General features: G+C 37.0%; 1 protein-coding gene across 2 annotated transcripts in view; it reads right to left on the bottom strand.

Moving 5' to 3' along the window:
- Window positions 1-12,609, bottom strand: part of LOC131028447 (protease Do-like 8, chloroplastic) — a 186,560-nt gene that overhangs the window by 137,669 nt on the left and 36,282 nt on the right. For both annotated transcript variants that reach the window (XM_057958701.2, XM_057958702.2), the window contains exons 3-8: window positions 5,369-5,451; window positions 5,125-5,223; window positions 4,317-4,383; window positions 3,750-3,825; window positions 3,562-3,628; window positions 3,193-3,410 (exon numbers count right to left, since the gene is read on the bottom strand). In XM_057958701.2, coding sequence (XP_057814684.2) covers window positions 3,193-3,410; window positions 3,562-3,628; window positions 3,750-3,825; window positions 4,317-4,383; window positions 5,125-5,223; window positions 5,369-5,451 — 610 coding nt within the window. The remainder of the gene's footprint in view (window positions 1-3,192; window positions 3,411-3,561; window positions 3,629-3,749; window positions 3,826-4,316; window positions 4,384-5,124; window positions 5,224-5,368; window positions 5,452-12,609) is intronic.

Raw genomic sequence — 12,609 nt, 5'->3', positions numbered from 1 at the left:
GAGTAGTAGAGGGGCTCATTTCACATTATATGAATTATGTTGTTTGTTTCTAGTGAAACCCTTGTGGGTAGATGAGATTGAACTAGGTTCGTCTCAACCTTCCAAAGGACAGAAACCCTCTCGAAGATTGGCTACAGTGGATCCTCCCTGATCGATTCGATGTGGCTCATTCAAAGCTACAGATTGTGCGGAAAGATGTTTTGCAATAAGAACAAATCATCAAGGCTTGTTGAAGATTTGGAATTGTTAGGTAATGGATTATGAGTTTAAGATTTGTTTAATTTATAGTTTTGAATATTTCTAGTGAAGGAGATTATGGGTCATTGGCTATTGTGCAAACAGGTAAAAATTTAAAAAGATGGTTTCCCTGTTAGAGATCCAAGCATAGCTCAAACAATACGATGCAGCAACAAAAGGGGATAAAATGGCTCTAAAAATTCATATCCTAACATGTTGAGGTTGTTGTGCCAACCAAATTGCGCATGGAGTTTTAAGTGTAAAAGTGTATGAATATTCCTTTTGGGCATCTTGTTTGAAGGGAGTCAATTGGCTTTTTGGAAGGTTTATTACACTCAAATAAGACAAAGGAATGAAGCATTAAAAGGAGGAGGTGGCACTACTGACTATTTGAAGCCTTGGAAGGCTTTAGACACAAACTCTCAGCGTAAGATATTGGTGGTCAAAAAGGTCAAAGAAATTGTAGTTGTTCCACCTTGGTAGCCAATGCAGTACTAAGTGACAAAGAATCTTTAACACATGAAGGAAAGAAACATATTAATGAATAATATGTTGATGGCTTCAAATATTAATACCTTTCATTGAAAATTGTTGTGTTGGGTGACTTATGTGGCAAGGGCAAGTCGTGAGTTGAGCAGCCACTTTGCTGGGTATAGTTAATCCTTTTGACAAGTCAAACCATTTATAATATCAAGTGTTGGGTGATTTATCAATTCTTCTATTGAATGGTGAGTTTGACTACTTGTTGGACACAATACCAAGGCATAAGGCATTGAGGATTATTTTATGCTAGTCGTTGGAACTTCATTGGGTGATGTGGAGTCTCCAAGACTGGGGTGTGGCACAACAGAAGAATATATCGACCCCTTTTTGGAAAGGTGAAACCAAAAACAAGCATTGTTCAATTGCAATTTGTAATTCATTTGGAAGACTAGCAACCAAGATAAGCATATTTTTACTTACTAGATTTTCTAAAAGTTGACAATAATAAGTTGTGTGACTTCCCATCAACAAGCATATTAAATATGATATTATTCTAATCTCTTTCACGGTATGCTCTCACCATGCCTACATCGAAATCTCAGTGATCAAAAAGTGTAAAAGTTTCATGCTTTGCTCATTGTGAAATTGCAGAAGTCAAAAAATCAGTTTGGGACATTACAAAAATCAAGAAAGAACAGGACAAATGTGGCAGAATGGTGATTACTCAGGATTAATTGCAAGTCTTTTTTTAGTGTAATGTTACTATGATTCAATTCATGGAATCTCTTAGTTCTTTGCATTCATATTTTCAACTTCTATCCCCTTTGAGCCACAACCTTCAGAGCTAACAAGCTAATAATCATGTATTGAATATCTTCTAACAAGAAATTTAGTTTCAATAAGATATTGGAGGCTTTTTCCTGTTCCCATCAGAATATTGGAGGCTTTCTTTCTTCTTTTCTGACATCAGAAAGCTGCTAAGAATTGCAACAATATGGTAGATATGAAGATGTTATACTTGTGAGATATATAAATTCAAATTGGGCTGTTAACATTACTGAGAAGAGTTCTCAACGGCATCTATTTTCAACTTGGATTCTGAAACTGTATCTTGACAAAATAAATCAGGCAGCAGTAGCATTACCATCTACAGAAACAGAATACAACACAGTGAATGGTTTGTGAAACAATTTGATGCACAAGAGTATTAGAAGATACTGGCTTACAAAAATATAGACCCTACTTCCCTCTCTGAGATGATCAAAAGTTTTCATATTTCTATTAGTCCCATTCTGCAAGCTAAAACCAGGCACATAGATGTACACCATGATTTTGTTAGGGAGAAAATTTCAAAAAAGTGCTACTTTCATATTCTAATACCATTGACCAAGTGATTGGAAGTGGAGACATTTACCAAACCATTTAGAAAGGAAAAACACGAAATACTAGAGATGCAGAAATTCACAAAAACAGAAACGTCAATTGGGGTGACAGAGTTGTTGGAATGTCATGATTATTTACACTTGTATATGGAATCCTCTACACTACATCAGCCATCTGTCAGTAGCCAAATGTACTGCCATGTTTGTGTGCATCATCAGCATCCATTGTATTTCCAGGCCAGCATGACATATCAGTAGTAAGTACCCACATATGCTGTCACATCACCATGCTGTGTCACCAGTTATCACTTGGTAAGATGTATGTATAATTTTTTAAGGTAGGATAGAAATTTACAAGATTCCTTTCAAAGAAAATGAGAAATGGAATTATAAACAATTTCAAACGTGTTTCCACCTCCATTTACTTCTATTCATAGAGATGAACTTAGTGCAGGTGTGAGGTTTCTACACAATTCCGTTACAATGTATAACTAAAAGAGAAAATTCCCTTATTGATGTGGTAGAATGCTGCTTTTTAAAATAGATTCTACATTAAATCAATTTTGGATCATGTTTGCCTCTTCCTTTCTACCTTGAACTTGTGTGATAGTTAAAGATGATTTCTGTACACATTCATGCAGAAAATGCATTCATCTAAAAAGAGCAACCCTCCAGTCATACTTCCTCTTGAGAGCCACAAAGCCGGTTTTTGCCTTGAACTTTTACAGGTAAGGTATTTGCATGCTTGTTATAATCAGTACCATGTAACAAATTGCCTCAAAGACTTGTTTCTTCTTTGGAAAGTTGAAGACAATTGCAGGACAGAAACTAAGGTCAATTGTCAGTGCCAGGATTTATGCCAAGTTAAAATTGAAAATGGATCCCTGTAAGAATGATTTTCTTACATTTCAGATTTAATTTAAGTGTTTGAGATGCTGATCCTGGTGCTAGAAACTAACACTTGATATTAATCCCGGTGCTCAAAACTACAAAAAAGTAACCAAAAATATATAGAAAGGGATATAGATGCAGAAATGCTTATCATGGAAGCTGGTAAAAACACATAAGTGTACTGTGATTTTATTAAAACCTGTTTCCAGGATTGATTGCTGCATCTGTCTGAATACCACCACGAATAGTCACACCCGCTTTACTAAATATTTCCCGGTTCAATCCACTAAGAACCCCGGCAGTCAAAGTGTGGTCAAAACCAAATGGGTTGCCAATTGCAAGGCATCGTTGACCTACTTTGAGTGTGGATGATTTCCCAACTTCAACTGGCCGCAAAAGCTCATTGGGGGCATCTATCTGAAGTAAAAAGAAAAAGAGAGAAATATTCTTTAAGTAAATATATTTGACACTTGAATCAAGGATATTTAACAAGATTGTATTCTACATTGGTATGAGACCAACTCTGATCAATCTATAAAATGCCAAAGTTGGTAAAATGAATTTCTACCTTCAAAACAGCTAGATCCTTTGTACGATCTGCACCAACCAATGTACCCTCAAAACTCTTCTGAACCCTTGAACAAACAATTCAAAAAACTATAAAAACTTGATCTGCTTGACTAGATCAAATAAATTGAACGAACAATAATATTTTGAATCAAGGACCAAGTAAGCAGTATAGAAATAAGGTCTCACCCATCAGATGCAAGAATATTAACTCGGGCTACAACTTGGTTGCGGCTGGGATTCTTTGAGAGAGCATTACCAATCACTGGATAATAAATTGACAAAGAAAACAAAATATCATCCTCAGCCAAAATAAACTGTGGTCAATGACACTGAGTCACCTGATGAATCAAGATAACAACTTTTAATCCTATGTTGATGGCAGGGAAAAAAGGCAAACACAAACAAATGGTTGCCACATGCAGTCATTGATATTGCTTCAACTGATCAATCAAGATTGAGAATTTTGCATGCATGTCAATAGCAAGTGAACAACAAAAGAAAACATATGTTTAAGACATATAAACACAATATCAATGCTTAAATTTAATAACACAATTATACGATCCCTAATATGCAAGCACAATTAAAAGCATTCATAAGGAATGAAAACTAGCAACTCTCAGTGGCCACAACTTGAAGAAATAGCACCACTAAACAAATAACCTTGTCAGTTTCTACTATATAAACCAAATTCAAACATAATTCAAGAACTTCATCTCTGGTTTGTCTCATGAAGTCGCAAAATATTATTACCATGATAATTTGTCACAATATGACCTTGTTCATCCCAGACTATTCCAGAACCATTGCCTTCAGGAACCTGGTGAAATACATATACAGTAGACAAATAGGACAGTGATTAATAATTTCTGTCAACGCTGTCATAATTTAAATTTGATACAGGTTGTATGGTGAGACCTAAATGTGGAAAAAATTTATCTCTGAAATATATACAAAAGAAATACAATAGACACAAAAATTCAGAAATCGCAAAGTTTTAGGAACATCCTGGTAACTAGAATGCTTAGCATTCAATATTCCAAAAATGGCAACTACCCATCACAAAGAAAAGATTTGCTGTTCCCAGATGGAGTACTATCGTACTCCATGTTTCTGTAGCATTACTATATTGACTGTTCTGATCAAATTCAAACTATAGTGTGTTTGAATTTTTGCCTAGGAAGATCAAGCAATTGATCTAAATATGAAAAATTTGTAGCAAAAATTATCTTGAACCTTCGCAGTTTTCCATTTTTAGTCACATACAATGATCAATAGAAAAAGTTGATCAGAAACTCAATACAGATGTTCTTGGTTATAATCCATGTCACTATAAACAAAGGCTTCACAATAGAAAGTATGAATCAAAACAATAGCTCTAAGTGGGATGCACAGGGATAAAAGATCCTATATGAATCAGGAATGTCATTGTGGCAATCATCATAAAGACAATTAAACTTTAATGGACTTTTATTCAGGTATGAAAGAAGAATCTCAAGTAAAAGAGAATTCCACATGATTATCTTATGCCTATGTATATGTTTTCCAATAGTGGACAAACCTCAACCATTCCTGTCATGTTCAATTGAGGGCGTAGGGTTACATCAAAAATATTAACCACAGAATAAGTGTTCCTTTCAAAGAGCTCCACAGTTCTCTCCTGCCAAGAACACATCCATTAGACTTTTGAATGTACATCTGTGCATCAGAAGAACAAAAATATTGATCTATTTTTTATTTAATTGTATCAAATAAATTGTGTTCAAAGCATGCAAAGAACAGTATGTAGCAGAAAGCAAGCTTGCCTCAGATGGGTAAAGTTTCCCAGTAGGTGAAACAGGTGGTGTCACTTCTTCAATGGTTACTGTTGGATCCCCCAGAGCATATGCTGCAAAATGATACATCACCAAGTATATTACAATTTTTCAAACATCCAGTATAACAGGGTGCTTGTCAAAGTTCCTGATGTAAGAGTTCATTTTTCTGTTCTTTTAGGAAAGTAAGTAGTTCGAGCACAAACACTAGAAGAGTGAGATTTTCCTTGATAAACAAAGAATCAAAGAAATATTGGATACCTAAAATTTGGATTAAAATACACTACGTATGATGAAGAAGTTATTTGTATTCTATTGTGCTTTTGGAAATTAATTCAAAAAGGAAAATAACATTTATTTATGTTAATTCTAATTGTGAGTGGGGAATTACAAAAAAAATATTAATTAATGGAATTTAATTAATTGAGAATCTGCATGATGGGAGTTACATTTTTTGAAAAAGCTTATCTTTTGAGGGGATTTATTATTATTCACAGGCTTTTTGGAAAGGGAAGCTTGCCGTGTAGTTTTCTCTGCAAAAAGAATATTTTTCTGGATATGGGGGTTTTCAAAGAAATTTGGGGGAAAATCTGTGAAAAAGAAATTAGCGAAGGAGTGTGATAGATTTTGTTGAAGCTACCTGGGATTGTGTGCCTTGCCGTGGATCTCTTGGAAAATTATTGCTCCTCTTCTGTGCTGTTTTCCAGATAGCCAAAAAGGTAGGTTCTTGATTCTTTTTCCTCTTTTGCGTGTTATAATTTCTTCTTAGTTTGAATAAAAATCAATGTGATGTTTTACTGAAATGAGGAAATAAGAAGGATTAATTTGATTTGAGGGATTGTTCTTGTTAGTTCTTTGAATTTGAATCCCTAGGCTAAAATCAATATCTGGAGAAAATGTACCCTGTGGCTCTGATTTTGTAAAGTTTTAAATTGTGCTTTATTTTAATCTCATTTGAAAATTTGGGATTTGTATATATATTTATATATGTATACATATTTATGTATATAAATATATATATATGTATATATATATACATATTTATGTATAAAAATATATATATATACATATATATTTATACATATGTTATTGTTTATGCCGTAGTCATTTGATACATATCTTTGTATGTGGTTTTTTTGTTACTGTCTGTATTTAACTTGTTTCGGCCCAGTGCATTTTTGGGGCTCCGTGGTAGAGCCCACCCACAGCGTGGGTGGCTCTGCCCTCACCCACGACTATGGGGAGCTGTTGACGTGTATTTTGTACACAATCATACACAGAATAAAATACCAATAGGCATCTTATCCTATCTTGAGAAAATAGTCTCTAACTGCTGAAGATTCGCATAAAGGATCAGTTAGGAAGACTCCAAGGTTCTGTTAGTAGGGTCTCTACGTGTGGACAAGCTTCCAGCGGTATGATGTGATTTGCTGTTTCCTTCAAGGGGTCTTACGCATTCCGAAAGTTCAAGATTTGCTAAACTAAGGAAACTTTTTTAAAAATAACAAAAGATTGGGGTTTGAAAGAGGTCTAGTCTAATTTAACCCTAAGAATGACTTCGTGTAGACAAGACTTGGCAAGATTCAACCAACTTCAATTTTGCCATAAGATAACAACTCAATTGAAATCGATGCGATCTTTTAAGGTAACAAAATGATATTCAATGCATCAAAGATCAAAGACACTACCACGAAGGTACATATCCAAGATACAATAATGATTGAAGATTAAGGGACTCAAAGTTTTCTCCAGTCGACCATGCAAGGCGTTCCTACAATCAGCAAGAAGCTAGTGGTTTGGATTACGAATCCTACCAAAGATCAAGTCTCACACAATGTCCTTCAAATTAACACACTACTTTGATTGAGCATGATTCAAGTAGATTAAACAACCATGAAGATAACCAAGAAAGTTGCAACAAAACACCATAACTTCAATATTTTATTGATTTCCAAGTCATCATGTACAACAATTGCTTGAATTCCTCTCTTCAAAACTCAATCTTGCTACAAAATAAAATTGCCTCTAACTTCTAATCTCTTAGCTATCTCTCTTCTCTATTACATCAACTATTGACTATTGACTATTGACTATTGAAATGAAAAATGGGGGTATAAATAGCATCCCCAGTTACAATGAAAGTTCCAGATCGAAAATAGATCAACGGTCAAGATCATGACACCTAAACCTTAATTAGGGTTTGTTACAAATGGCCTCCTTTTTACTGAACAATATTAAATACATAGCCAAATATTAAATTTGGCACAAAAACCTAGGAGACATAAACCAATGACAAATAAGATGCCATGTCATCTATAACAACCTTTCATCTAGAACCTTATTCCCTTTCCAATGTTCTTTTTTGGCATATGCAATGAATCTTGTCACGATTCCTTCGATTTCTGCAATTGGAATCTCGGGAAGATTCTTCATACTCTCTTCCAAGTGGATAACCTGATCGAATGCATCTAGAAGAGCTGCGTCCCAAGTAGATTCAAGTTCCTTTGTTCTTTCAATCAGGAGCATGGCGGCAAACATTTGATCATATTGCTCATCTGTAACATTTACGTCCTTGCAAAAGATGACCTTGATTCTATCCTCTAATTCCTGCATATCCACATCTGTCTCGACCTCGATCCTTCTGCCAAGAATGGTACGAAGTACCTCAAATACTCTGTCCTGGATCGGATTGATCACCTCCTCAACTTGGCCACATCTAACACTGATGTCCTCGAAGAAAACACTCTTCATATGGAGTAAGGTTGACCACTGAAACAAACTGTGAGATTCTCCATCCAAGATCTTCTCTTGTGCTAAAACCTTCCTTGATGTGTGTCTAATTACCTTCAAGACGGGAATGATGACATCTTTGGTATGGGCAAACACAGCTACTGTTATCATCAAATTGTGGATTATCTCAAGAACTTGGATAGCTTGATGAATAATCTTCATCATCCTTGTTACAAATTCTATGGCCACTGTATGAGATCTATCCATCCAATTACTTGTACGTTGGACCATGTTCCTGAATCTTTCTGCCTCATTGATTGATTGAAGTGGAAGTGCTTGCACTGGTGATCTAGCTAGATCCTGACGTCCCAAAGGTTCATTGATGTGACTGAAATAAGTCCTCCATGCACCAACCTCTCTCTCAAGCTTTCTGTTCTTCTCCATTTCTTCTCTAAGCTTGTCTTTCAATGCCTCAAATGAATCGGTGGCATCATCTAAAGTCTGCTCTGTTGTAGATGGTCCTAGCTCAAATGTCTGTATATCATATTCCTCTGCTAGGATCTCACCTTCATATTTGTCTACTGCCGGTGTAGCTATCTGCAATTTCTTGGATCCAGTCTCATCTCGAATCATCTTGGACATCTTGGTAGCCTTTCTCTTCTCTGTCACTTCCTGGGAATGTCCAACAAGGCTCTCTAAATCAATTGCATTGTCCTCGTCCTCAACTACAATCACCCTGGTTAATCTTTCTTTCAACCAATCTGGGATAGCTGACCTTGTCTCTTGAACTTGAATCTCTTTGTGCACTATTTCTTCTTGTCTGGGAGGAGATGATATTTCATTGTCTTCTTTATCTTCATCTAACTCATAGTCTTGGAGAGATCCATCTGGTGACCCTTGTTGTGCTTGTCCTTCCTCCTGCCTATCGTTCTGTACCATCGATTCCATGGATTCTTCCACTTGAATTGTTCTCTTCTCAGGTCTAGAAGAAGTACCGGATGATCGATCTCTGTTAGCCTCTTGTTTCTTCTTGGAAGATTCTCTCTTTCCAGGTCTCTCTTTCCTCTTCGAACCTCTTGGATGGAGATTGCCCTCACTGGCACATCGAAGGTTTCCTTCACCTGAATTTCTAGGATTAGGATTGCCTTCACTCACACTAGCTCCACCTTCGGCTGGTTTCTCTTCCAAAGTGAAAGTCATAACTATGCCTTGTTCTCTCAACTTCTGATGTTGTATGTCAACCCATCTGCGAGTACAAGACAAGACTGGTGCCATCAAAGTATCTAGATCCATGACCTCAGGCTCATTCCAATCTAACCTTATTGTTTTGCTTTCTCGATCATAGGAAGACTGGATATGTCTGCCACTGTCCTGAGCTTGGTCGGCCACTCTATAAATGCTGCATTTCCTGATGAAATCCAAAGGCAATCTAGAATGCATTTTCCGTTTCACTTCAAGATCATCTGAGAGATTCATCATAAAATCTTCTATTTGGTACTCATGCCTAAACCTTCTACCGACTGTCTCCTCTAAATGTCCATGTGGATCAAAGCTTTCTCTCAAAGCAAAAGATGAAAAAGAATACAAGGCTAACTCCTTCTCTGCGTCATCCATGGCTAAAGCATTAGGACATACCTCAACTGAGTTACCCAAAATGATAGGTACTGGAACTCCATTCTGATGTCTGTGTCTGAATGCCTTCACATATGCTGCCAACTGTCTTGTTACTTCAAGTAACACAATTCTGTCTGTCGGATATCTCGGCAACATGTATGGAGGTAAAGGACATCCATGCACTCTAATATAAGTGAACTTGGGAAACTGAATGAACCAAGCACCGTACCTCTTTATGAATTCCTGGGCATCCTGAGATAACCTGTTGTGAATTCCACCTTGCAACGTCCTGGTGATGTTCATCGTGAAAGTATCATTAACCAACTTATAGTTGCTCCCTGGCGGATGATGCAAGTAGGCATAGGAATCACAAGCTCTGACCTCGCTGGGTCCTCTTCCAATCACTCCTCTGTGAGGTAGTCCTGCGTACTCAACACTCCTGATCAAGGCATAGATGACGTATGAACTCATGTGGAAGGACTTAGTAGCCTTGAGTCTCCTCAACTGTACGTCCAAGCAATGGCTAATCATCCTAGCCCAATGTATCGTACCTTTCCCCTGAACAATCACCTGGATGAAGTAAAACATCCACTTCTCAAAATAGAAGGCATGAGGGGCTCCTGTAACTCGGTTGAGCATGGTAATCAAATCTCTGTACTCCTCCTGGAAATCAATCCTGTGCGGTGTGTTCGGGACCTTGCTCAGACGGGGACGGCTCTTGAGTAACCAGTTCTTGTTGATTATGCTTAGGCAAGCATCTGGATCATCTTCGTACATTGATCTGGCTCCTTCTATGCTCTTGTATATCATGTCCCTGTGCTCTGGAAGATGGAAAGCTTCACTTATAGCTTCCTCTGAAAGGTACGCCAAAGTGTTTCCCTCTTTGGACACGATCGTTCTGGACTGTGGATCATAGTGACGAGCACACTCGATCATCAACTCATGGCACTGAACAGCTGGAGGAAAGCCGACCGCCTTAATGATGCCACTCTCGATTATTCTCCGGGCGACAGGTGATGGCTTGCCAATGTAAGGGACCTCTCGAAACTTCTTCGTGCTGAAGTTGCCTAAGTTTGTATCTCCAATGTTGCTCCACTTGGACACGATCTTAGTCTCCACTTCTTCGGTCTTTTGATCTTCTTTCATGAGAGCTGAACGACTGGTGGATGCTCCCGCCTTTATACCTACACAACATTTCATAATGAGAAGCTAGATTTTGCAATAAATAACATAGATTAGAGAATATTTTAGGAAACTTCATGATAAGTCTTTGAGTTATCATTTCCTAAAATAAAACGATTGAGCTAGGAATTCAAAATTCAAAATTCAAAATTCAAAATTTAAAATATGACGATCAACAAATAAAACAATAAAACCAAATTGCCATACCTCAAATCGAGAGCTAACTCTAGAATGCAAAATAAAAAGGATTCGCCTAGGCAAAATTGACATATAAATAGTCTTCAACGCAATCTCTCCTTAAAATATCAATTTCACCACCTTTTGATATGTCCTCGATGTGGTCTTTAAAGCAACGTTCCTCTTATCAAGTTCGCCACCCTTCAAGTTTTTTGACGTGATCTCCAATGGATTTGACAAGTTCGCACAAATGGAAACCTCAAGTTCACACCACCTTGCTTGGAATGAAATTCGCTCCACCTTGGATATCAATTCGCACTTTCCTTTGATCGCATATGAGATGGAAATGAAAATGTGAAAATAATGATTTTCACCTCCCCTTTATAGCGCTTACCTCTTATTCACCCCAAGGCCGACTTGGTGAAATAAGGCAATTTAAATGATTTTTAAATAAATAACAAGGCCGACCTTCATAAAACAATAAAATACCAAGCACTCTATAATAATTAATTAATTTGCCATCATTTTTAATTAATAAACTTCGATTTTTTACAAGGCAAAAAATAATTAATTAATATCAAGTGCAATATTTAAATGCCATTTAATTGAATTTTCAAAACATATCGAATTTTAGCATTTAAAATAAATTAAAAAAATGTTTGCTTGAGCGCCAAATTTTTTGAAGATGGAAAATACTAACCTTATCGCCCTGGTCCCTGACTGAGGGACAGGAGCGATCCATCACTTTTGTCTTGATTCTTGCAATTTCGACGTCCAAAGTCTCCATCTCCACGTTGGATTTACCATTTTCGCTAGGTCCTTCGAACTAGATCGACTTGCATGTGTGCATGAGTGCCTTTGAATGTATTATCGCCCTGGTCCCTTGGAGAGGGACAGGATTGATCCAAATATTTTCACTTGAAATTCTCCATTTTTGATATCAACTCCTCCTTCATCACCTTTTAGAAGACGTTTCAAACCTTGTACAACTTTATTTTAACGTGATCTTTAAAGGATAACATGTGTTTTGGCAAATATCGCCCTGGTCCCTTGGAGAGGGACAGGAGCGATCCTCATAATTTCTTCTTGACTTTGCATCTTTGATCTCTAATCTTCATTGTAGGACAAATAATAACATTGTTTGTTCATTCCATGCTTGTTCCACTTGATTTTTACAAGGCATTTAGACTTTAGAAAGATTATCGCCCTTGTCCCTTGGAGAGGGACAGGGGCGATCTGGAGGCTCTAGCCAAAATGTGTGATCTTTCAACCTTGATTCTTCGTTCATTGCCTCTTGAAGGACGTCCTTGATCTCACGTGCACTTGCCTTGACATGCATTTAAAGGATCATGAGTGTTTTAATGAAATCGCCTTGGTCCTTGTCCAAAGGACAGGAGCGATATGAGTTCCTTGCACAAATTGGTAACACTTTGACGTTCAAAACTCTTGCATATCATCTTCAAAAGACACCTTATACCTTGTGTGATCCCGAAAAACCCTGACTTGGCATGAACTTGAAGGAAAATGAA

The sequence above is a fragment of the Cryptomeria japonica genome, chromosome 10 (assembly GCF_030272615.1).
Source record: "Cryptomeria japonica chromosome 10, Sugi_1.0, whole genome shotgun sequence".
Classification (NCBI taxonomy): domain Eukaryota; kingdom Viridiplantae; phylum Streptophyta; class Pinopsida; order Cupressales; family Cupressaceae; genus Cryptomeria; species Cryptomeria japonica.
This window is presented reverse-complemented; position numbering and strand designations above follow the sequence as displayed.